At 46.6% G+C, this 27475-nt stretch overlaps 1 protein-coding gene across 1 annotated transcript in view; it reads left to right on the top strand.

The window, feature by feature from the left end:
* Positions 1-12323: 12323 nt before the first annotated feature.
* Positions 12324-27475, top strand: part of LOC138638936 (oocyte zinc finger protein XlCOF22-like) — a 57342-nt gene continuing 42190 nt past the window's right edge. The window contains exons 1-2 of the mRNA XM_069728694.1: positions 12324-14382; positions 26990-27130. Coding sequence (XP_069584795.1) covers positions 14362-14382; positions 26990-27130 — 162 coding nt within the window. The 5' untranslated portion in view covers positions 12324-14361. The remainder of the gene's footprint in view (positions 14383-26989; positions 27131-27475) is intronic.

A 27475-nucleotide genomic window follows, 5' to 3' on the forward strand; every position in this document is an offset into this window, starting at 1 on the left:
ATCCTGACCTGCTGCACATGAGACTCCCAATCATCGGAAAAAATCAAAATATCGTCCAAATATACAATCAGGAATTTATCAAGATAATCCCAGAAGATATCATGCATGAAGGACTGAAAAACAGATGGAGCATTAGAGAGTCCAAATGGCATCACAAGGTATTCAAAATGGCCCTCGGGCGTGTTAAACGCAGTTTTCCATTCATCACCCTGCTTAATACGAACAAGATTATATGCCCCTCGAAGGTCAATCTTAGTAAACCAACTAGCTCCCTTAATCCTAGCAAACAAATAAGAAAGCAAAGGTAAAGGGTATTGATACTTGACCGTGATCTTATTCAAGAGGCGATAATCAATACAGGGTCTCAAGGAGCCATGTTTTTTAGCAACAAAAAAGAACCCCGCTCCCATCGGTGAAGAAGATGGCCGAATATGCCCCTTCTCCAAAGACTCCTCAATATAGCTCCGCATGGCGGTATGTTCAGGCACAGACAGGTTGAAAAGTCGACCCCTAGGAAACTCTTAGCCTGGAATCAAGTCAATAGCACAATCGCAGTCCCTGTATGGTGGATGGAATCAAGTCAATAGCACAATCGCAGTCCCTGTGTGGTGGAAGGAAACTGGACTTGGGCTCATCGAATACATCCTGAAAATCAGACAAAACCTCCGGAATTTCAGAAGAGGGAGAAGGGGCGATAGACATCAGAGGAACATCATTATGAACCCCCTGACAACCCCAACTAGTCACAGACATGGACTTCCAATCCAAAACAGGATTATGTACTTGCAACCATGCAAAATCCAGCACGATAGCATCATGCAAATTATGCAACACCAGAAATCGACAATCTTCCTGATGGGCTGGCGCCATGCGCATGGTCACCTGTGTCCAAAACTGGGGCTTATTTTTAGCCAAGGGTGTAGCATCAATGCCCCTTAAAGGAATAGGGTTCTGCAAAGGCTGCAAGGAAAAACCACAACGCCTGGCAAACTCAAAGTCCATTAAGTTCAAGGCGGCGCCTGAAACCACAAACGCCATGACAGAAAATGATGACAATGAACAGATCAAGGACACAGATAACAGAAATTTAGGTTGTACAGTACTGATGGTAATTTAACTGGCGATCCTCTTGGTCCGCTTAGGGCAGACTGAAATGACATGAGAAGCGTCGCCACAATAATAACACAACCTATTGAGACGTCTGAAACCTTGTTGTTCTGTTTTAGACAGAATCCTATCACACTGCATTGGCTCCGGAATTTGCTCTGAGGATAACGCCATAGCGCGCACAGTTCTGCGCTCCCGCAAGCGCCAATCAATCTGAATGGCCAGAGACATAGAATCACTCAGATTGGAGGGTGTGGGAAACCCCACCATAACATCTTTAACGGATTCAGAAAGACCCTTTCTGAAAATTGCCGCCAAAGCATCATTATTCCATTTAGTCAATACAGACCATTTTCTGAATTTCTGACAATACAATTCTGCCGCCTCTTGACCCTGAGACAGGGCCAACAAGGTCTTCTCAGCTTGATCCACCGAATTAGGTTCATCATACAGTAATCCTAACGCCTGAAAGAAGGAGTCTACATTAAGCAAAGCAGGATCCCCAGATTCCAGGGAAAATGCCCAATCCTGTGGATCACCACGCAGCAGGGAACTGATGATTTTAACTTGTTGAATGGAATCACCGGAGGATCGAGGTTTCAATGCAAAAAACAGTTTACAATTGTTTTTAAAACTCAAAAATTTGGACCTGTCACCAAAAAACAAATCAGGAGTAGGTATCTTCGGTTCTAAATCAGGAGTCTGAACAATGTAATCAGAAATACCCTGTACTCTAGCAGCAAGCTGGTCTACACGAGAAGCTAATTCCTGAACATTCATGCTAGCACAAGGCTCTTCAGCCACCCAGAGGTAAAGAGGGAGGAGAAGACAAAACAGGCTGGAGAAAAAAAAAATGGCTCAAGATCTTTCCTCCCTTCTTCTGAGATGCAATTTACTCATTGTTGGCCAGTAGTACTGTTATGATCAGATGGCCTTGGAGCAACATGAAATGACCTTCGCTGGAGCAGTGGTAACTTTACTGACCGCAAACCCTGATCCTATCACCGCAACTAGAAGTAGCCGTGGGGTGTGCCTAACCAGACCTAGACACCTCGAAACAGCCTAAGGTCTAAATATCCCTAAAGATAGAAATAGGAAAACTCTCTTGCCTCAGAGTAGACCCCCAAAGGATAGGTAGCCCCCCACAAATAATGACTGTGAGTAGGAGAGGAAAAGACACACGCAGACAGAAAACAGGGATAAGCAAAGGAGGCCACTTCTACCTAGATAGGAAAGGATAGTACAGGATACTATGCGGTCAGCATAAAACACTACAAAATATACACAGCAGAAAAATACAAAAACTCCACCACCTAACTAAAGATGTGGAGAGTATATCTGCAACTCCAGCGAATCCAACTAGACTGAGAAAAACATCAGGCACAGTCTAGCAGGAACAAAATAGAAACAAGATCGGCACAGAAAATAAACACACAGCAGTGTGTCAAAAAACAAACACTTATCTTTGCTGAAATGGCAGCAAGCAGGAGGGCCAGGCAGGGGACCAACACTTCCAAAGGAACATTGACTACTGGCAAGGACTAGTGAGTCCTGCAAAGCTAAATACCCCAGTCCGAATTGCAATTAGCAGAAACACCTGTCCAAGACTGCTGCTCAGGAATAACTGCATTACCATCAACAACCACCGGAGGGAGCCCAAGAGCAGAATTCACAACACTCGAGTTTTCTCACATCACACTTGCAAGTGTGACCCCGACCTTAGTCTTTAACCCCTTTCTGCCATTGGACGTACTATTCCGTCCATGTGGGGTGGGACTTAATTCCTAAGGACGGAATAGTACGTGCAGCGAGATCGGCCGCGCTCATGGGGGGAGCGCGGCCGATCGCGGTCGGGTGTCAGCTGCCTATCGCAGCTGACATCCGGCACTATGTGCCAGGAGAGGTCACGGACCGCCCCCGGCACATTAACCCCCGGCACACCACGATCAACCATGATCGCGGTGTGCCGGCGGTATAGGGAAGCATCGCACAGGGAGGAGGCTCCCTGCGGGCTTCCCTGAGACCCCTGCAGCAACGCGATGTGATCGCATTGCTGCGAGGGTCTCTTACCTTCCTTCCTGCAGCAACCCCGGATCCAAAATGGCCACGGCATCTGGGTCCTGCAGGGAGGGAGGTGGCTTCACAGAGCCTGCTCAGAGCAGGCGCTTGGTAAGCCTGCAGTGCTGCAAGTCAGATCGCTGATCTGACAGAGTGCTGTGCAAACTGTCAGATCACCGATCTGTGATGTCCCCCCTGGGACAAAGTAAAAAAGTAAAAAAAAAATTCCACATGTGTAAAAAAAAAAAAATTCCTAAATAAAGAAAAAAAAAATATTATTCCCAAAAATACATTTCTTTATCTAAATAAAAAAAACAAACAATAAAAGTACACATATTTAGTATCGCCGCATCCATAATGACCCGACCTATAAAACTGTCCCACTAGTTAACCCCTTCAGTAAACACCGTAAGAAAAAAAAAAAACGAGGCAAAAAACAATATTATCATACTGCCGAACAAAAAGTGGAATAACACGCGATCAAAAAGACAGATATAAATAACCATGGTACCGCTGAAAACGTCATCTTGTCCCGCAAAAAAACGAGCCGCCATACAGCATCATCAGCAAAAAAATAAAAAAATGATAGTCCTCAGAATAAAGCGATGCAAAAATAATTATTTTTTCTATAAAATAGTTTTTATCGTATAAAAGCGCCAAAACATTAAAAAATGATATAAATGGTGTCGCTGTAATTGTACTGAACCGAAGAATAAAACTGCTTTATCAATTTTACCAAACATGGAACGGTATAAACACCTCCCCCCAAAGAAATTCATGAATAGCTGGTTTTTGGTCATTCTGCCTCACAAAAATCGGAATAAAAAGCGATCAAAAAATGTTACGTGCCCAAAAATGTTACCAATAAAAATGTCAACTCGTCCCGCAAAAAACAAGACCTCACATGACTCTGTGGACCAAAATATAGAAAAATTATAGCTCTCAAAATGTGGTAACGCAAAAAATATTTTTTGCAATAAAATAAAATAAAAGCGTCTTTCAGTGTGTGACGGCTGCCAATCATAAAAATCCGCTAAAATCCTGCTATAAAAGTAAATCAAACCCCCCTCCATCACCCCCTTTGTTAGGGAAAAATGAAAAAATTAAAAAAATGTATTTATTTCCATTTTCCCGTTAAGGTTAGGGCTAGGGTTAGGGTTAAGGCTACAGTTAGGGTTGGGGCTAAAGTTAGGGTTAGGGTTTAGATTACATTTACGGTTGGGATTAGGGTTGGGATTAGGGTTAGGGGTGTGGTTAGGGTTACCGTTGGGATTAGAGTTATAATTGGGGGGTTTCCACTGTTTAGGCACATCAGGGGCTCTCCAAACGTGACATGGCGTTTGATCTCAATTCCAGCCAATTCTGCGTTGAAAAAGTAAAACAGTGCTCCTTCCCTTCCGAGCTCTCCCGTGTGCCCAAACGGGTTTACCCCAACATATGGGGTATCAGCGTACTCAGGACAAATTGGACAACAACTTTTGGGGTCCAATTTCTCCTGTTACCCTTGGAAAAATACAAAACTGGGGGCTAAAAAATTGTTTTTGTGGGAAAAAATTTTTGTTTTATTTTTACGGCTCTGCATTTTAAACTTCTGTGAAGCCCTTGGTGGGTCAAAGTGCTCACCACACCTCTAGATAAGTTCCTTAGGGGGGTCTACTTTCCAAAATGGTGTCACTTGTGGGGGGTTTCAATGTTTAGGCACATCAGTGGCTCTCCAAATGCAACATGGCGTCCCATCTCAATTCCTGTCAATTTTGCCTTGAAAAGTCAAACGGCGCTCCTTCCCTTCCGAGCTCTCCCATGCGCCCAAACAGTGGTTTACCCCCACATATGGGGTATCAGCGTACTCAGGACAAATTGTACAACAACTTTTGGGGTCCATTTTCTCCTGTTGCCCTTGGTAAAATAAAACAAATTGGAGCTGAAGTAAATTTTTTGTGAAAAAAAGTTAAATGTTCATTTTTATTTAAACATTCCAAAAATTCCTGTGAAACACCTGAAGGGTTAATAAACTTCTTGAATGTGGTTTTGAGCACCTTGAGGGGTGCAGTTTTTAGAATGGTGTCACACTTGGGTATTTTCTATCATATAGACCCCTCAAAATGACTTCAAATGAGATGTGGTCCCTAAAATAAAATGGTGTTGTAAAAATGAGAAATTGCTGGTCAACTTTTAACCCTTATAACGCCCTAACAAAAAAAAATTTTGGTTCCAAAATTGTGCTGATGTAAAGTAGACATGTGGGAAATGTTACTTATTAAGTATTTTGAGTGACATATCTCTGTGATTTAATTGCATAAAAATTCAAAGTTGGAAAATTGCGACATTTTCAAAATTTTCGCCAAATTTTCATTTTTTTCACAAATAAACGCAGGTAATATCAAAGAATTTTTACCACTATCATGAAGTACAATATGTCACGAGAAAACAATGTCAGAATCACCGGGATCCGTTGAAGCGTTCCAGAGTTATAACCTCATAAAGGGACAGTGGTCAGAATTGTAAAAAATGGCCCGGTCATTAACGTGCAAACCACCCTAGGGGGTAAAGGGGTTAATACACAAACGGTCCAGTGCTTAATATGTACATAAAAATAAAATAACAGACATATATAAAAGGTACAGAAACACTTATACAAATAAAGGGGCAAAAACAGCAGGATTATCCTGTACGCAGCAGTTCTCTGTAAGGCTAGCTTCAGACTTGCGTTCGGCAGGGCTGCGGATGAAAGCCTTTTCCCTCCATGAAGCCCCGCCCACTGCAGCACCTCTTCCTTCAGCTCCACCCATGCATGCGTCCTGCGTACCCTATCTTTAACATTGGTTATGCAGGCCTTGCGGATGTATGCGGATGCCTCCCCATGCATCATTTTGATGCTGCATGGACCAACAAAATGCAACATGTTGCGTTTGACACAGTTCAGCGCAGCTTCAAAACGGTGCATGCGGATACATCCGCATGGCCTGCGTAACCAATGTTAAAGATAGGGTACACAGGACGCATGCAGATGTAGGCGGAGCTGAAGGAAGAGGTGCGGCAGTGGGCGGAGCTTAACGGAGGAAGAATGCTTTGATCCGCAGCCCAGCTGAACGCAAGTCTGAAACTAGCCTAAGGCATCACTGGACCCCAGCCTGATCAATAAAACTGAGACTTTATAGAGACTTACGTGATTATGAGAGTAATCGTGTGTATTTATGGAGAAAAGTGGCTCCACAAGGCCAGCAGATCAGACGTACACCTTCACAATCCTCGGTTTCGTCAATTAGTGATCGGTCGGAGATGTCTGGTCCGTCTATGACCACTAGGTCAGGAGTGTCTTTGAGGAGGCAGAGGGACCACAACTTTCATCCATGACATGAATACCATTCACCTGACTATCAGAGACGCGACAATAAGGTAATCAATCTAAGTAAACATAGATTTACGGAAACTGATTTGGCCCTTTTAGAAAAGGGTCTATCCTTTTCACCAGCTGCGCCGTTTGATGTGTTTACGGCTGTAAAGGACCTGCATTTGTTTGCGCGTTCTTTAATTTTTAAAAAATATATTTTTTTATGGTAAAATTGTTGAATTGTTCCCAACAGAGGAAGAACAAATAGCGCTACGCACTTTGGAGGAATTGGCTATTGAACACCATACTCCCGAGGGAGGTAAGGTTCCATCAACAATTCGCCCCAAATCCAAGAAGTCCCCTCCCCTGTCATCCTGTCCGAATGTGGACCTCTTTGTTCAGATTGTAACCAAGGAGTTCAGAGAAATTCCACGGTACATCCATTGTGATAATCTGTCCAAGAGGGAGAGGGAGCGTCTGTGCGTCCTTCAGGAATTACCTGATGTAGAATTTAAACCGGCGGACAAGGGGGGTAAAATTGTGGTATGGCCTAAGGCCCTCTATGAGAGGGAGGCCTTTCACCAATTACATAATACCCCTTGTCCGCCTATTCCGCACAGTTATTGTCCATTATCAATAATGCGAGGGAAGTGGGGACAATTACTAAGGAGTTGGCAGCGGCATTGGTGGTGACAGAGCCTACTGTCCCCACCTTCTATCTGTTACCTAAAATCCACAAGGACGCGCAGACGCCCTCTGGTTGTCCAATAGTGTCAGGGAGGGGGGGCTTCTTGGAAAACATCAATAAATGGATTGATTCCAAATTACAGCCTTTAGTCGAGGGCTTGCCATCGTTCTTAAAGGATACTGGTGATTTGTTAAGACAGGTGGACTGTATATGTCTTGGTAACGATATGATGATGATTGAGTCCCTATATACCAGCATCAGGCACGAGGACGGTCTAAGGGCAGTTACATTTTATTTGGGTACCTCTAATCTGCCAAAGGACATTATTGACTTAGTGATCCAGTTGCTTGGCTTCACCTTGACGCACAATTTTTTTGTTTTTAAGGGGTCTTTCCTACAGCTCCAAGGAACAGCTATGGGGGCATCTTTTGCCCCGGCTTATGCCAACCTGTTACTGGGGCTGTGGGAGAGGGACCTCTCCCTGCCAGATCAGTCGTCGCCGATGTGCCACGTCCTTTCTTGGATGCGGTACATCGACGACATTTTACTGATCTGGCAGGTGTCTGAAAAGGACCGCCGGGACTTCATGGTGTCACTTAATGATAATACATTGAATATATATGTTACCTTTAAATATGACATTGACACCACGGAGTTCCTTGATGTCACACTTAAACGGGATATACATGGGGAGATACAGATATCTTCCAAAAACCAACGGCCACCAACATGCTATTGCATGCTACCTCCTCCCATCCTGGCCACATGATTCAGTCCATTCCCACCGGACAATTTTTGCGCCTTCGCAGGTTGTGCTCAACGGATGCTGATTTCTTCAGACAAGTGGAAGATCTTAAGGACCGACTAATTCAGCGTGGTTATAGTAACCGTAAGATAAACAAGGCGTATAATAGAGCAAGGTTTTCTACTCGGCATACATTGCTCTATGAAACGAGCAGGGATAAAAATAATGACGAGGTGGTTCGTTTTGTCACTAAATTCCATTATCATTTCCCTCATATGAGAAGGGGGTTGGAGAGATCTTGGCACATCCTGAAAGCGGATCCAGTAATTTCCAGATTCCTCCCTGAGAGGGCATCCGTCACAGCTAGGCGATCCAGAAATTTACGTGACCATTTGGTCCATAGTCATTACGTGAGACAACTACTTTTTTGGATAAAATGGCGGGGAAGTATGGTTGTGCCCCTTGTGGCCGTTGTGTTGCGTGCTCCAGCATTGATCGGTGCAATACATTTATTAATGCTGAGGGATCACGTCAGTTTAGTATAAAAAAATGGATTACGTATATTGACAAAAATGTAATATATTATGCCGTATGCCCGTGTGGTAAAATCTCCGTGGGCATGACGACACGGCAATTCAAAATACGGATTAGGGAGCACGTACGTGGCATTACGGCAGCAGCTACGGAATCTGACACATCCATGTTAAAAACACTTCCCCGCCATTTTAAGGATCACCACAACTGTGACTGTGCCCTCCTTAGATTCCGCGGGATTGATAAAATAGATGCTGGTATCCGCGGTGGGGGGATTTCAAAACGTTTGGCCCAATTGGAGTCCAGATGGATTTGGACCTTGAATACGGTCCATCCATCTAGGCTCAACGAAAATGTGAGCTTCGCACCATTTTTATGATCATCCATGCCCTGAGCATCACCCATCTGCTTGTTTAGGGATTATCTGTGCTTCTGGCCCTGTGGTCTTTACATAGTAACATAGTTAGTAAGGCCGAAAAAAGACATTTGTCCATCCAGTTAAGCCTATATTCCATCATAATAAATACCCAGATCTACGTCCTTCTACAGAACCTAATAATTGTATGATACAATATTGTTCTGCTCCAGGAAGACATCCAGGCCTCTCTTGAACCCCTCGACTGAGTTCGCCATCACCACCTCCTCAGGCAAGCAATTCCAGATTCTCACTGCCCTAACAGTAAAGAATCCTCTTCTATGTTGGTGGAAAAACCTTCTCTCCTCCAGACGCAAAGAATGCCCCCTTGTGCCCGTCACCTTCCTTGGTATAAACAGATCCTCAGCGAGATATTTGTATTGTCCCCTTATATACTTATACATGGTTATTAGATCGCCCCTCAGTCGTCTTTTTTCTAGACTAAATAATCCTAATTTCGCTAATCTATCTGGGTATTGTAGTTCTCCCATCCCCTTTATTAATTTTGTTGCCCTCCTTTGTACTCTCTCTAGTTCCATTATATCCTTCCTGAACACCGGTGCCCAAAACTGGACACAGTACTCCATGTGCGGTCTAACTAGGGATTTGTACAGAGGCAGTATAATGCTCTCATCATGTGTATCCAGACCTCTTTTAATGCACCCCATGATCCTGTTTGCCTTGGCAGCTGCTGCCTGGCACTGGCTGCTCCAGGTAAGTTTATCATTAACTAGGATCCCCAAGTCCTTCTCCCTGTCAGATTTACCCAGTGGTTTCCCGTTCAGTGTGTAATGGTGATATTGATTCCCTCTTCCCATGTGTATAACCTTACATTTATCATTGTTAAACCTCATCTGCCACCTTTCAGCCCAAGTTTCCAACTTATCCAGATCCATCTGTAGCAGAATACTATCTTCTCTTGTATTAACTGCTTTACATAGTTTTGTATCATCTGCAAAATGTAATGTCTTTGTAATTGTTACCCTGCATTTTTGATTTTAATTGTTTTTATATACTTTTATTGTAGTTCCCGAGTGTCTTCTTTGTACCTTTATTTCGACTGAAGATCTGGTGTCAAGAAATTAAGGGACAAGTGATGGAGATAATCCAATTAAAGACACTATGAAAATAAACGGATACTATTTCATGTAACTGTGTCCTATTGTCTTGACATGTATTGAGCTATCTGAGACTCAGTCGTCTGTTTTTTGTTCTGGTTACATATTTGTATTTTTGTTTGGTGTTTTGCCCCGTTCCCCATTCCTTATCTGTTGTATACATATACATTTTCCATCTGGCGACTTAGTTTGGGTCTAACAGGGGTTGCACTGTGTGATTACACCTATTTCTGCGCTGCTGTGGTAAGTGGTGCTCCCGTACCTGTACGCGCCTGTCTCCCTGTCTCTGCGCCCCTGGGCGGCTTTCGGCGTCTCTCTGTGGCGAGCGGTGTCCTTGCAGGACCTGCCGTCACGTGATGCCGATGCCGGCGTCGCAGTTGCCAAGGAGATGCGTGTGTCACTTCCGGTTGGGTCCGCGACTTCCGGTTGGCGGCCACGCTTTTCTGGCCGGCATTCTGCGGTGTAGGTTTATGAGGTGGGACATTACATGGGATTGCAGGCCCCCTTGGAAGAAGGAAGGTCCGAAACGCGCGTCGGAGCGGACGGATCGGTCATTGGTAGACTGATGCCTGGTATCGCCTATATTCTGGTAATTATGGTTATGATATTATTGTGAGGCGGTTACCTTATACCAAACATGGTGCTGTGGTTACTCACTGCGGTACTGAGCGCAGGCACAATAGGGCTGTAATTGTTATTAACTTTTTTGTTGTTTGGGGTCTATATGGTTATAATTGTGCTTTTGCCCTTATGTGAGGTTATAGTTTTTCTGCCTCATTTAGTTCCAATGTCCCGGTGTGTTCTGACATTTACAACATTCCACAATGTATCAATCTTTTTGAATATTTTCCTCTTACACGTTGTTGTTTGACCTAATTTTTGGTCATTTTTAACTAATAAATTATAATTTTCTATACATTATCCGGACCTTTTAGTCATTTTGTTGTGTGGACTTTTGTACATTTGTGTTAATGATAGGGGCTGATAGTCCGTATAGCATACACAGGGACATTATAATTGTTTATTGGGATCTGCTGTGTTACTATGTGGCTCTGTTCGTTAGGGATTGTGATCTATAAAGCTGTCACACTGTTTAACCCCTACAGTGAACACTGAGAACCTGGCCAATCAAACAGCGGAATAAAGCATGATCAAATGTTGGCTGTAGATCAAAATGGCTTTCCTAAAAAAAATCCTGAAAAAAAAGCACGGCCTTCTCATCTTTGGCAGCAGAAACATAAAAAAGAGATAGGAAATAATAAAGGTAAAGTTTAAGTTTAGTGTGCCGACCGTGGGTAGGTGAGGTGATGATGGAACGGACTGAAGAGCCCCTGGTGCTGGTGGAACGGGCTGAAGAGCCCCTGGTGCTGGTGGAACGGGCTGAAGAGCCTCTGGTGCTGGTGGAATGGGGCGAGGAGACCCTGGTGCTGGGTATTATTATTTCTATGGCACCATTAATTCCATGGTGCTGTACATGAAAAGGGGTTACATACAGTTATAGATATCGTTTACAGTAAACGAATTTACAATTACAGACTGGTACAGAGGGGAGAGGACCCTGTCCTTGCAGACTTACATTCTATGGGATAGTGGGGAAGAGACAGGAGGTCCGGGATGCAACAGCTCTGGTGGTTGGTGAGGCGGCAGAATGGTTATTGCAGGCTGTAGGCTTTCCTGAAGAGATGGGATCTCAGGTACCATCTAAAGGATCCGAGGGTGTTGGATAGTCGGACGTGTTGAGGCGTGGAATTCCAGAGGATGGGGGATATTGGGGAGAAATCTTGGAGGCGGTTGTGTGAGGTTCGAATAAGTGTGGGGGAGAGAAGGAGGTCTTGGGAGGATCGAAGATTACGTGAGGGAAGATATTGGGAGATTAGTTCAGAGATATAGGGAGGGGACAGGTTGTGGATGGTTTTGTAGATCAGTGTTAGTAGTTTGAACTGGATTCGTTGGGGAATTGGGAGCCAGTGGAGGGATTTGCAGAGGGGAGAAGCAGAGGAGCAGCGAGGAGAGAGGTGGATTAGTCGGGCAGCAGAGTTGAGGACAGACTGGAGTGGTGCAGGAGAGTTAGCGGGGAGGCCACAGAGGAGGGTGTTGCATTAGTCGAGGCGGGAGATGATGAGGGCATGCACAAGAGTTTTGGTAGATTGTGGGATGAGGAAGGAATGGATTCTGGCAATATTTTTGAGATAGAGGCGACAGGAGGTGGCAAGAGTTTGGATGTGCGGTGGTGGACCGGGCTGAAGAGCCCCTGGTGCTGGTGGAACGGCTAAGTAGCCTCTGGTACTTAAGAATTAAAATACAACGTAAACTCCTGAGTTCATGGGGAAAAAGCTTTTTTTTTTATTAAAGTCCCTCTACAAAATCAATATTCAAGGGAGCGAAACAGGTGATGATACGAAAAAGGGACTAGCGCTAAAGTAGACGTTAACACCCGTCCTGGGTCTTTAATCATTGAGTCACTGTATTGAGTAGGTAACTTAAGAGTTGGCTGTAGAAATGCTGGTGACTGCTGTTGTGATTTTGCAGTGCTCCTGTGCGTTGCTGGGGTGGTCCCATGCGTTGCTGTGGTGCTCCCGTGCCTTGCTGTGGTGCTCCCGTTCCTTGCTGCGGTGCTCCCGTGCCTTGCTGTGGTGCTTCTGTGCCTTGTTGTCGTGCTCCCATGCCTTGCTGTGGTGCTCTCGTGTGTTGCTGCGGTGCTCCTGTGCCTTGCTGTGGTGCTCCCGTGCCTTGCTGTGGTGCTCCCGTGCCTTGCTGTGGTGCTCCCGTGCCTTGCTGTGGTGCTCCCGTGCCTTGCTGTGGTGCTCTCGTGTGTTGCTGCGGTGCTCCTGTGCCTTGCTGTGGTCCTCTCGTGTGTTGCTGCAGTGCTCCCGTGCCTTGCTGTGGTGCTCCCGTGCCTTGCTGTGGTGCTCCCGTGCCTTGCTGTGGTGCTCCCGTGCCTTGCTGTGGTGCTCTCGTGTGTTGCTGCGGTGCTCCCGTGCCTTGCTGTGGTGCTCTCGTGTGTTGCTGTGGTGCTCCCGTGCCTTGCTGTGGTGCTCCCGTGCCTTGCTGTGGTGCTCCCGTGCCTTGCTGTGGTGCTCCCGTGCCTTGCTGTGGTGCTCCCGTGCCTTGCTGTGGTGCTCCCGTGCCTTGCTGTGGTGCTCTCGTGTGTTGCTGCGGTGCTCCCGTGCCTTGTTATCATGCTCCCGGGCATTGCTGTGGTGCTCCTGTGCATTACTGTGGTGCTCCAGTGTGTTGCTGCAGTGCTCCCGTGCCTTGTCGTGCTCTCGTGCCTTGCTGCAGTGCTCCCGTGCATTGCTGTGCTCTCGTGCCTGGCTGTCATACTCCCATGCATTGCTGCGGTGCTCCCGCTGATTCTCCATATGTGGGGGAAATCTACTGTTTGGGCGCATGGCGGCGCTCGGAAGGGAAGGAGCCATTTCACTTTCTGAATGCAAAATTGGCTGGAATAATTATCGGTCGCCATGTCACATTTGCAGAGCCCCTGATGTCCGTGGAAAGCCCCAACAAGTGACCCCATTGTGGGCACCAGACCCCTCAGGGACCTTCTGTAGATCTGCACTGAGCGCCCTAAGCCCACAGGAGCTTCACACAAGTTTATAAGGTGGAACTAAAAACATCACATTGTTCTCAGATACAAACAATCTGCGGCGCAAGGTCTCCTGAGGAAGCTGCAGAGCCTGGGCGGCGCTCATAGGGTTAATGAGCAGCGTGGAGGGGGCGGGGCTGACACTGCAGAGTGCCTGCGACAGGCAAACTCTGACCGGAAGTGACTACAAAAAGGCGCGGAAGTCAGCGCTCCCTCCTGTCCTGCTGTGCTCCGCCCCTCCTGGTCACATGGTGGTGTCGTCACCACAGGTCCTTCGGATTAGAAATACTGCTGTGCTCCGCCCCTCCTAGTCACACGGTGATGACATCACGACAGGTCCTTCAGCTTAGAAATGCTGCTGTGCTCCGCCCTCCTAGTCACACGGTGGTGACGTCATTAAAGGTCCTTCAGCTTAGAAATACTCCTGCGCTCCGCCCCTCCTGGTCACATGGTAAAGACGTCACCACAGGTCCTTCAGCTTAGAGATACTGCTGTGCTCCGCCCCTTCTAGTCACACGGTGGTGACGTCATTAAAGGTCCTTCAGCTTAGAAATGATGCAGTGCTCCGCCCCTCCTGGTCACATGGTTTGGACGTCACCACAGGTCCTTCAGCTTAGTGATACTGCTGTGCTCCGCCCCTCCCGGTCGCATGATGGTGACGTCACCACAGGTCCTTCAGCTCGTGCGGCGCGGGCAGGTGCTGTGTCCGTTGGACGTATAAATAGCTCCTCCCCAGCGATCACCGGCCCCGCACGGCTCCTCCGCTCCCGGCTGTTATGTGGCGGCTCCGGGAGAAGGTAAGAGGCCGCTGAGCAGCATTGGGCGCCATTGTGCGGGCAGACTCCACTGCCGCCCCCTCACCAGAGGCGACCTGAGATTGTGGTTCCGGGGGCGAAGCTTCTGAGTGGCCCCTAAGAAGGGAACCGCCCTAATAGTGCAGGAGAAGCTCAGCAGATGAGCGGCTGTTACTGAGGATAATCTCTATATATATAATTGTCTAAGGGTCACTTCCGTCTGTCTGTCCTTCTGTCACGGTTATTCATTCGCTGATTGGTCTCGGCAGCTGCCTGTCATGGCTGCCGCGACCAATCAGCGACGGGCACAGTCCGATTAGTCCCTCCCCTACTCCCCTGCACTCACTGCCCGGCGCCCGCTCCGTAATCCCCTCCACTCACCGCTCACACAGGGTTAATGGCAGCGGTAACGGCCGCGGTGTAACGCACTCAGTTACCGCTGCTATTAACCCTGTGTGTCCCCAACTAGTTACTATAGATGCTGCCTATGCGGCATCAATAGTAAAAATAGGTCATGTTAAAAATAATTTTAAAAAAACCTGCTATACTCACCATCCGCCACCTTTCCCGCTCCTCGCGATGCTCCCAGGATCGCTCCATTGCAAGCGGCAGCTTCTGGTCCCGTCCCAGGGCTGGTGTGCGACAAGGACCTGCCGCGACGTCACGGTCATGTGACCGCGACATCATCACAGGTCCTGCTCACACCAGCCCTGGGAACGCAAACTGCCGCTTGCAATGGAGCGATCCTGGGAGCATCGCGAGGAGCGGGAAAGATGGTAAGTATAGCAGGACTTCAACGGGCTATAGGTGAGTATATGTTTATTCTTATTTTTTTTATAGGTCTCTATACTACGTGGCTCTGTGCTGTATACTCCGTAGCTGTGCAATATACTACGTGACTGGGCAATATACTACGTGGCTGTGCAATATACTACGTGGCTGGGCAATATACTCCGTAGCTGTGCAATATACTTCGTGGCTGGGCAATATACTACGTGACTGGGCAATATACTACGTGGCTGGGCAATATACTACGTGACTGGGCAATATACTACGTGGCTGGGCAATATACTACGTGGCTGGGCAATATACTACGTGACTGGGCAATATACTACGTGGCTGGGCAATATACTCCGTAGCTGTGCAATATACTTCGTGGCTGGGCAATATACTACGTGACTGGGCAATATACTACGTGGCTGGGCAATATACTATGTGGCTGGGCAATATACTACGTGGCTGGGCAATATACTACGTGGCTGGGCAATATACTACGTGGCTGGGCAATATACTACGTGGCTGGGCAATATACTACGTGGCTGGGCAATATACTACGTGGCTCTGTGCTGTATACTCCGTAGCTGTGCAATATACTACGTGACTGGGCAATATACTACGTGACTGGGCAATATACTACGTGGCTGGGCAATATACTATGTGGCTGGGCAATATACTACGTGGCTGGGCAATATACTACGTGGCTGGGCAATATACTCCGTAGCTGTGCAATATACTACGTGACTGGGCAATATACTACGTGGCTGTGCAATATACTACGTGGCTGGGCAATATACTCCGTAGCTGTGCAATATACTTCGTGGCTGGGCAATATACTACGTGACTGGGCAATATACTACGTGGCTGGGCAATATACTACGTGGCTGGGCAATATACTACGTGGCTGGGCAATATACTACGTGGCTGGGCAATATACTACGTGGCTGGGCAATATACTACGTGACTGGGCAATATACTACGTGGCTGGGCAATATACTCCGTAGCTGTGCAATATACTTCGTGGCTGGGCAATATACTACGTGACTGGGCAATATACTACGTGGCTCTGTGCTGTATACTCCGTAGCTGTGCAATATACTACGTGACTGGGCAATATACTACGTGACTGGGCAATATACTACGTGGCTGGGCAATATACTATGTGGCTGGGCAATATACTACGTGGCTGGGCAATATACTACGTGGCTGGGCAATATACTACGTGGCTGGGCAATATACTATGTGGCTGGGCAATATACTACGTGACTGGGCAATATACTACGTGGCTGGGCAATATACTATGTGACTGGGCAATATACTACGTGGCTGGGCAATATACTCCGTAGCTGTGCAATATACTACGTGACTGGGCAATATACTACGTGGCTGGGCAATATATTCCGTAGCTGTGCAATATACTATGTGACTGGGCAATATACTACGTGGCTGGGCAATATACTCCGTAGCTGTGCAATATACTACGTGACTGGGCAATATACTACGTGGCTGGGCAATATACTCCGTAGCTGTGCAATATACTATGTGACTGGGCAATATACTACGAGGACATGCATATTCTAGAATACCCGATGCGTGAGAATCGGGCCACCATCTAGTTCTACAATATGTATATAGCAGTCACATACTATATAGCACAGGCCACATAGTATTTGTCTGCTATATACTACATGGCTCCTATATACTACGTGGTCTGTGCTATATACTATGTGGCTGCTATATACATACATACATACATACATACATACATATTCTAGAATACCCGATGCGTTAGAATCGTGCCACCATCTAGTCTCTTTATGAAGACTGTCACAATTCCCACCGTGACCGTCACCCCTACGTCACGGATTGAGGTGACTTTGGGCCAACAGACGGCTATCACATGTGCAGGGGGGCTTATCTTAGTTATCCCTCCACTGCTAACAATGTGATGAAAAACCACACACAAGGCTATTGACCTCTTAGTTTACAGCAGGGGCTTATTCTAGGTATCCCACTGCTTTTCTATATACCACGAACTGCAGGGATTTATGTATATCCCGCTTACAGTTCCACTTAACACTTGCAGCTCTCTGGCGCCCCCTTACTCTCAGGTCAGATTAGGTACTGCACCCTGGGTAATTAGTCGCCAGACAGGCTGCCTGCTATGTACTGGCTATTGGGCACGCTGCAGCGACGCGATAAACTACTCCCACACAGGCAGGAACAATAATTATCAACGCCGCAGTCGCTACAATGCCACCCAACTACCCAGTACAAAGGTATGCTGCCACCAGCTTCGATTAAACGGGTCCGAAGCTAACCCGCAACAGTAGTGTAATTCCCTTCAGAAGACTTAGGGTACGGTTTAGAACAGAAGAACGAATCTAGTATTAAATATTATACTCCATCAAAGGTTTAAGGCAGTGTTTATAAACAGTTATATAAAGATGTTACAATATGAGACCATTGAAAATATGTACAAGATAATTATAAACCCCCCCCAAAAAACAGGGATTACATGAGAAATCAACACTTACATGTGTTCAGAGCATTGCATGCAACCAGACTAGTTCCCATATGTCCCAATGCATCAGGACTGGCAGTCAGGCTCCTCAGGTCAAAACTAAACTGCTGGGGGCCTGGCAGAAACTTATAAACTGCAGCCCGTGACATCACCAACAGGGCTGGTTTACCCAGACCCTCCTATCTCTTCAGTCTTAGTAAATTTCACACAAGTTTGTCTAATGCCTGTATCTCTGCTCCAGAACATGTCAGAATCATAACACACCCAGCATTCATCTTGTATTAAGATTTGCTCTCTATAGATACTAAATTCGGGCTAGTAGGGACACACAGTTCCAGAGAAATCTGTACTTATTTACCTGGTGGAATTAGAAGCCCGCGTTTACCGTGGCGGATAGATCCACCGATGGACGTTAACAATATGTACTTTTTATTTTCCTAGCCTAAATCGTTGGCCCAATATCTTGCAATATTAGGACAAAGGACCTCATGTTTTTAAAGAACTTCTATACCAGTTTCAGCTGGTACAACTGTCCATGCATCTATGCGGTTGTAAAAATTCCTTTAGGAGGGGCATGAGGGGTTTGGGAGCTGAAAGTCAGGAATGCAGCAAGAAGCAATAAAAGCTCTTCTACATCCATTGAAAAGAAAAGCTAAACCCTGAAGTAAAGGAGAAACTAAACTTATTATATACATTTTCCTCACAATGATGCTCTCTAATACCCCTATAATGCCTCCTCACTGTATAGTACCACCCACACAGTATACTGACCCCTTAGTAGCCCCCAAACTGTTTGATAGCTCCAACACTGTATGATGGCCCCTTCACTATAATCTCCACACTGTATGATGGCCCCCTAGATAGCCTCCATGTAGTATAATGCACCAGGTAGTCCTCAATATAGTATAATGCACCCCCCATATGACTCTATATAGTACAATGCACTCCCCATAGGCAGACTCTATAGCATAAGGCAGCACCTATAGGCAGACTCTGTAGTATGAGGCAGCAACCCCCCGCCGCGGCAGGCAGACCCTGCACTATAAGGCAGCACCCCACACACACACACACACAGTTAAACTCTGCAGTATAAGGCAGCCCCCATAAAGAAGAACAGTAAATAAATACTCGCCTCCCTTCTTCCTGGTTCCTCTTCTCCCGCTCACCTCTGGACCGCAGGCGCCGGGCAGTGATGTCATCTCTCCCCGTCAGTGTCGGTGATGTCATACGCTGACAGGGGGGGTGATAGGAGCGTACCGCTCCTTCCCTCATCAATGCCATCAGCTGCATCGGCTAGATGCTGATCCTACGATGCCAAGCGGGGGGGCCACTGCTGTCATCGCCCCCCCTCCCCTCCCCCCCCCCGCCTTCTCAGGGGCCCCATAGCGGCTGGGTGGCAGAGCCGAGAGATGGACTCTCCCTGCTCTGCCGCAGAATGTAACTGTATCGGCACGCTGTGCATGCAAATACAGTTACAGTAGTGTAGCTCCGGGTGGGTCCCCTCTGCCCCCCGGGTAGCTACGCTACTGCTTCTCACAGCCTGGCCCCCGGTGTAATGTCCTCAGGAGGATCTCTGTATACACTGTGGTGATTTTTGATGCTTTTTGTGTTCTTGGCATTTTCTAGAGCATTAAGCAGCTGTGCGCTGTTATTAATGGGATGTCACCCTTTGTGGCTATTGGCCCCTTCCCAGAACACTAACTCCAACCCCGGCCACTTTTTTTTTTTTTTTATTGCGATGCACAGACAGTGCCTACTGATTCCAACTCTCAGCAGCGATGAGCTGATCTCACGGAGACCAGGTGACCATGATGAATTGGCTTCCGTACTTGGCTCAGCGCTAACTGCGGATTTTCCTGGACACCAGTGCGTGTCCTACTGATGGGATGGGCACGTAGATTCTACATAGGATGGCACTGGTACCAGAGGATTCACGACTTGTCACGAAAAGGGGGGTGACCTTTAGCTGACACACGGGTATCACATGTGCAGGGGGCTTATCTTCTTTATCCCTCCACTGCTACAATGTGATGAAAACACAAACAAGGCTACTGACCTATCGATTTACCGTAGGGGCTTATTTTAGTTATCCCACTGCTGCTACAATTTATCTCGAACTGCAGGGATTGATGTATATCCCGCTTTCCAGTTCCGCTTCGGAACTTGCAGCTCTCTGGTGCCCCCCTTACCCTCAGGTCAGTCAGGAAACTGCAAAAAAAAAACCAGGGATTAAAGAAGATAAACACTCGCATGTTGCTTAGATCGTCCTAGCTAACCATACTGGTGGGAGGAGCCAGACATCCCAATTCATCAGAGGGTCCTGGTTCAAGAGCTTCTCAGTAAAAACTGAAGGCTTGCCTGAGTGCATTAACTTATACTTCTGGGCTTGTGACATCACTAAAGGGGCTGGTTTACCTGCACCCTCCCCTTAGCTGCCCGGGTGCACACTTTGGTAAGAAAACTTATAATGCTCCTAAATGTGCTTGAACCTAGCAGAATAACGGAACACACATCACTCATCTTATATTGAAATTAGCTTTCTAATGAGTCTAAACTCGGGCTAGCTATTCCACTCTGTTTAGGAGAAATCCATTTCTCTGGTTCTCTTGGTGCTAGATTTTAGCTAAAGGCCCTGTAACGAAGCTCTATCAAAGCACATTCGAAATGTGTATCTATCATACACTGGCGTCGCAATATGGCTTCTTTAAGATCTCCCCCACACACAGCAAGCCCAGGTGGTTGGAGACAAAGAAATTCCTACGGAAGGAAGGAGTGAGGAGGGTCAGAGCCCACACTGGAGTTTCCAGTTACTCAGGGTCTCGGCCATAGGGGGTTTGTGCCTATACCAGTGCAGGCAGTAGGAAGGGAAAGAAGGCGGGTCGGAATAGCCCGCAGCGTGTCTTGTAAAGTTGGGCAGATACTCAAACATGGCATATTCACATTATCATGACAACTTGTGAGAGCGGCCTTAAAGGAGTCGTGCAGGTCCCCACAAGCTCCAGCTTCTCACTGATCCTATGGATGTGTTGGTGATGAAAGGGCTGTCCGGGGAAACCATTGTTACAAGATACAATTGTCCTCACTGATGGAGAGACCTTGTCGTTCTGTACACCATCTATGTACATAGACTTTTTGTTACTGCAAGTTGTCGTCCTCCTCGGCTAAAATTATTCTTCAAAAATGCACGGAGGTGTTTTGTAACCCATCTGTAAAAAGGGCGGTCACCAGAAGCTGCTCTGCTGATGGTGGAGGCGGCGGGCGGTCACCAGAAGCTGCTCTGCTGATGGTGGAGGCGGCGGGCGGTCACCACAAGCTGCTCTGATGATGATGGTGGAGGTGGCGGGCGGTCACCAGAAGCTGCTCTGCTGATGGTGGAGGCGGCGGGCGGTCACCAGAAGCTGCTCTGCTGATGGTGGAGGCGGCGGGCGGTCACCAGAAGCTGCTCTGCTGATGGTGGAGGCGGCAGGCGGTCACCAGAAGCTGCTCTGATGATGGTGGAGGCGGCGGGCGGTCACCACAAGCTGCTCTGCTGATGGTGGAGGCGGCGGGCGGTCACCACAAGCTGCTCTGCTGATGGTGGAGGCGGCGGGCGGTCACCACAAGCTGCTCTGCTGATGGTGGAGGTGGCGGGCGGTCACCAGAAGCTGCTCTGCTGATGGTGGAGGCGGCGGGCGGTCACCAGAAGCTGCTCTGCTGATGGTGGAGGCGGCGGGCGGTCACCACAAGCTGCTCTGCTGATGGTGGAGGCGGCGGGCGGTTCTTCGTTCATCGATGCTTATTACCACTCCTCTGTATGAAGCTTCTGACTCTGCGGCGTGTCTTTCGCACCCACCGAACAGTTTTTCACAGAACTTTCTTTTTCCACTATGGATGCACTCAGAATAGTAAATAATCAGTGTGAAGTGTCTCCTGTACATTGTGCACGTTCTCTGGAGACACGACCAGGACACGTCTCTACTTTCTGCACATACTGTACTGTATAGACAATAATTCACACAATATATACCGTAATAATTTCTATAGTGCCAACATATTCAGCAGCACATGACAAGCTGAGAAATGTCCAGGAGAAAGATATTGGAGCTCACAAGCTACAGTCTATAAGAACTGGGGGGACGCAATCGGTAAAATGTCCTTGTCGTGTATGGTCCAGCCATAATAAATGGGACAGTCACATAAAGCTGCATGACCCGGTCACCGACCAATATATGTACAGGGGCTACGGAAAGTATTCAGACTCCTTTACATTTTTCACTATTTGATTAATTGCAGCCATTTGGTAAATTAAAAAAAGTTCATTTTTTTCTCATTAATGTTCACTCTGACTGGAAAAAAATGTAGACATTTTTTGCAAGGTAAATAAAAAAGAAAAGCTGAACTATCACATGGCCATAAGCATTCAGCCCCTTTGCTCAGACACTCATATGTAAGTCCCATGCTGTCCATTTCCTTGTGATTCTCCTTGAGATGGTTCTCCTCCTTCATTGGAGTCCAGCTGTGTGTAATTAAACTGATAGGACGTGATTTGGAGCGGCGCACACCTGTCTATATAAGACCTCACCGCTCACAGTGCATGTCAGACCAAAGGAGAATCATGAGGGCAAAGAAACTGGCCAAGGAGCTGAGAGACAGAATTGTGGCAAGGCACAGATCTGGCCAAGGTTACAACAGAATTTCTGCAGGACTCAATGTTCCTAAGAGCACAGTGGCCTCCATAATCCTTAAATGGAAGACGTTTGGGACCACCAGAAGTCTTCCTAGACCTGGCCGTCCAACCAAACTGAGCAATCGTGGGAGAAGAGCCTTAAGGTGCCTTCACACTGAGCAACTTTAGAACGATAATGATAGTGATCTGTGACGTTGCAGCGTCCTAGATAGCGATATCGTTGTGTTTGACACGCAGCAGCGATCAGGATCCTGCTGTGCCATCGTTGGTCGGGGAAGAAAGTCCAGAACTTTATTTGGTCGCTGGATCTCCCGCTGACATCGCTGAATCGGCGTGTGTGACGCCGATCCAGCGATGTGTTCACTGGCAACCAGGGTAAATATCGAGTTACTAAGCGCAGGGCCGCACTTAGTAACCCGATGTTTACCCTGGTTACCATAGTAAATGTAAAAAAAAACCAAACACTACATACTTACATTCCTGTGTCTGTCGCGTCCCCCGGCGTTCTGCTTCCCTGCACTGTCAGCGCCGGCCGTAAAGCAGAGCACAGCGGTGACGTCACCGCTCTGCTTTACGGCCGGCGCTTACAGTGCAGGGAAGCAGAACGCCGGGGGACGCGACAGACACAGGAATGTAAGTATGTAGTTTTTTTTTTTTGTTTTTTTTTTACATTTACTATGGTAACCAGGGTAAACATCGGGTTACTAAGCGCGGCCCTGCGCTTAGTAACCCGATGGTTACCCGGGGACTTCGGCATCGTTGGTCGCTGGAGAGCTGTCTGTGTGACAGCTCTCCAGCGACCACACAGCGACGCTGCAGCGTCACTTTAATGTGATGGTACCTTTAGTGAGAGAGGTGAAGCAGAACCCCCAAGATCACTGTGGCTGAGCTCCAGAGATGCAGTAGGGAGATGGGAGAAAGTTCCAGAAAGTCAACTATCACTGCAGCCTCCACCAGTCAGACCTTTATGGCAGAGTGGCCCGATGGAAGCCTCTCCTCAGTGCAAGACATATGAAAGCCCACATACAGTTTGCTTAAAAACATATGAAGGACTCCCAGACTATGAGAAATAAGATTCTCTGCTCTGATGAGATGAATAAGGACCTTTTTAGTGATAATTCTAGGCGGTATGTGTGGAGAAAACCAGGCACTGCTCATCACCTGCCCAATACAATCCCAACAGTGAAGCATGGTGGAGGCAGCATCATGCTATGGGGGTGTTTTTTCAGCTGCAGGGACAGGACGACTGGTTGTCATTGAAGGAAACATGAATGCAGCCAAGTACAGAGAGATCCTGGATGAAAACCTCTTCCAGAGAGCTCTGGACCTCAGACTTGGCCGAAGGTTCATCTTCCAACAAGACAATGACCCTAAGCACACAGCTAAAATATGGAGTGGCTTCAGAACAACTCTGTGACCATTCTTGACCGGCCCAGCCAGAGCCCTGACCTAAACCCAATGGAGCATCTCTGGAGAGACCGGAAAATGGCGTCCACCAACGTTCACCATCCAACCTGACGGAACTGGAGAGGATCTGCAAGGAAGAATGGCCGAGGATCCCCGAATCCAGGGGGGGAAAAACTTGTTGCATCATTCCCAAGAAGACTAATGAGTGTACGAGCTCAAAAGGGGCTTCTACCCAATACTGAGCAAAGGGTCTGAAGACTCATGACCATGTGAGGTTTAGGTTTTGCTTTTTTGTATAAATCAGATTTATTGAAGCAAATAAACAATTCAAACAATGGTACAATGCTGAAACAATTATTAAACTCAACGGGGTACAACCCGTAGATCGTACAAATAGAGAAAGTCTCAGCAAATATTAAATGTAGTTGGCCACTGCCAACGATAACACTTTCAAGTTAGCAATGATACTTTTCATAGTTGAAACATATAAACAGCATCAAAGGCAATCAAGCATTACTAGCTATATTTAATCGTTTATATTAGTATAGAATGTCGTTAGATATAAGAAGTAAGCAGAAGTAGAAAGAATTAAAGAAACGGAAATAGGAGGAAAGAAAGAAGAGAAAAAGAAAGGGAAAAAAAAAGGGGGGGGGAGGAAAGCGGGTGAAGGAGGTTTTGCTTTTTTAATAACTGCAAAAATCTCTTTTTTTTTTTTTTTTTTTTTTTACCCCACTCACAATGGAGCACATTAATGAGAAAAAATGGATTTTTTTTGAATTTACTTAAAGGCTGCAATGAAACAAAGAGTGATTTTTTTTTTAAAGGGGTCTGAATACTTTCTGTACCCACTGTATGTCTGATCCGGTCACTGGCCAGTATACAGTGGGGCAAAAAAGTATTTAGTCAGTCAGCAATAGTGCAAGTTCCACCACTTAAAAAGATGAGAGGCGTCTGTAATTTACATCATAGGTAGACCTCAACTATGGGAGACAAACTGAGGAAAAAAAATCCAGAAAATCACATTGTCTGTTTTTTTAACATTTTATTTGCATATTATGGTGGAAAATAAGTATTTGGTCAGAAACAAACAATCAAGACTTCTGGCTCTCACAGACCTGTAACTTCTTCTTTAAGAGTCTCCTCTTTCCTCCACTCATTACCTGTAGTAATGGCACCTGTTTAAACTTGTTATCAGTATAAAAAGACACCTGTGCACACCCTCAAACAGTCTGACTCCAAACTCCACTATGGTGAAGACCAAAGAGCTGTCAAAGGACACCAGAAACAAAATTGTAGCCCTGCACCAGGCTGGGAAGACTGAATCTGCAATAGCCAACCAGCTTGGAGTGAAGAAATCAACAGTGGGAGCAATAATTAGAAAATGGAAGACATACAAGACCACTGATAATCTCCCTCGATCTGGGGCTCCACGCAAAATCCCACCCCGTGGGGTCAGAATGATCACAAGAACGGTGAGCAAAAATCCCAGAACCACGCGGGGGGACCTAGTGAATGAACTGCAGAGAGCTGGGACCAATGTAACAAGGCCTACCATAAGTAACACACTACGCCACCATGGACTCAGATCCTGCAGTGCCAGACGTGTCCCACTGCTTAAGCCAGTACATGTCCGGGCCCGTCTGAAGTTTGCTAGAGAGCATTTGGATGATCCAGAGGAGTTTTGGGAGAATGTCCTATGGTCTGATGAAACCAAACTGGAACTGTTTGGTAGAAACACAACTTGTCGTGTTTGGAGGAAAAAGAATACTGAGTTGCATCCATCAAACACCATACCTACTGTAAAGCATGGTGGTGGAAACATCATGCTTTGGGGCTGTTTCTCTGCAAAGGGGCCAGGACGACTGATCTGGGTACATGAAAGAATGAATGGGGCCATGTATCGTGAGATTTTGAGTGCAAACCTCCTTCCATCAGCAAGGGCATTGAAGATGAAACGTGGCTGGGTCTTTCAACATGACAATGATCCAAAGCACACCGCCAGGGCAACGAAGGAGTGGCTTCGTAAGAAGCATTTCAAGGTCCTGGAGTGGCCTAGCCAGTCTCCAGATCTCAACCCTATAGAAAACCTTTGGAGGGACTTGAAAGTCCGTGTTGCCAAGCGAAAAGCCAAAAACATCACTGCTCTAGAGGAGATCTGCATGGAGGAATGGGCCAACATACCAACAACAGTGTGTGGCAACCTTGTGAAGACTTACAGAAAACGTTTGACCTCTGTCATTGCCAACAAAGGATATATTACAAAGTATTGAGATGAAATTTTGTTTCTGACCAAATACTTATTTTCCACCATAATATGCAAATAAAATGTTAAAAAAACAGACAATGTGATTTTCTGGATTTTTTTTTCTCAGTTTGTCTCCCATAGTTGAGGTCTACCTATGATGTAAATTACAGACGCCTCTCATCTTTTTAAGTGGTGGAACTTGCACTATTGCTGACTGACTAAATACTTTTTTGCCCCACTGTATGTACATGGACGAGCTGGGAGCCACCTACGTAACAAGTCCGCCCATGATATTTCTTGGTGAATCTTCCTTTATCACCTATGTGTGATATTGAGAAGTCAAGATTTCCTCCGGTATTTACATCCGCACAAACACTGCGACACTGCCGGGTTCTCTATATCCGAGCACCTGCAGCCTTACGTTACCAAGCACAATGCTGAACGTTGGGTGGCGTGCATATAGGAATACTAGCCGATGACTGAACCATACGTGGTGTAAAGCCACCACCACTGGACTCTAGAGGAGACGTGTTCTGTGCAGTGACGGATCGCACTTCTTCACCCCCTGACTGCATTGTGCCCGCTGTGCAGGTGCTGGAGGAGGATAATGCTGTGCAGGTGCTGGAGGAGGATAGTGCTATGGGCTTATTGGGGTCACACAGTTCAAACCTCAACCCCATCCAAGACCAGAGGGATGAACAAAAGCTGAGATTGTTGGGAAGAGGTCGGGCACATCAGCCTGACTTCACAAATGCTTATCTGAATGAATGGGCGACAATTCCCATAGACACCTCCCAAATCTTGTAACAATCCTCAAGAGCGGCTGCGATTACATCTGCAGATGGGCAAATGCCATAGTAATGTTTATGGATGTAGATGGAGGACAGAGAAGCTCCTGGACGTGACTTTGGAGATGGGAGCTCTAAAAACATGTCTCAATATGTTCTGAATCTATGAATGATCCCTCTGACTTCAACCCTCTCTATCAAAGACGCCTGCAGGACCAGATCCCTCCAGATCATCCAGTTCTCTTACGTTCCCTCTCCTGAATCACCAACCTCGAATGGAGAAAGAGATCACCAGAAGAATAATCGACCTCGCCTTGGAGATCATCTCCCTGCTGAGCGGAGAGGTAAACTCTTCTATATTTCTATTATTATCTGCTGAGTGGAGAGGTAAACTCTTCTATATTTCTATTATTATCTGCTGAGCGGAGAGGTAAACTCTTCTATATTTCTATTATTATCTGCTGAGTGGAGAGGTAAACTCTTCTATATTTCTATTATCTGCTGAGTGGAGAGGTAAACTCTTCTATATTTCTATTATTATCTGCTGAGTGGAGAGGTAAACTCTTCTATATTTCTATTATTATCTGCTGAGTGGAGAGGTAAACTCTTCTATATTTCTATTATTATCTGCTGAGTGGAGAGGTAAACTCTTCTATATTTCTATTATTATCTGCTGAGTGGAGAGGTAA

Source organism: Ranitomeya imitator, chromosome 5 (assembly GCF_032444005.1).
Source record: "Ranitomeya imitator isolate aRanImi1 chromosome 5, aRanImi1.pri, whole genome shotgun sequence".
Classification (NCBI taxonomy): Eukaryota; Metazoa; Chordata; class Amphibia; order Anura; family Dendrobatidae; genus Ranitomeya; species Ranitomeya imitator.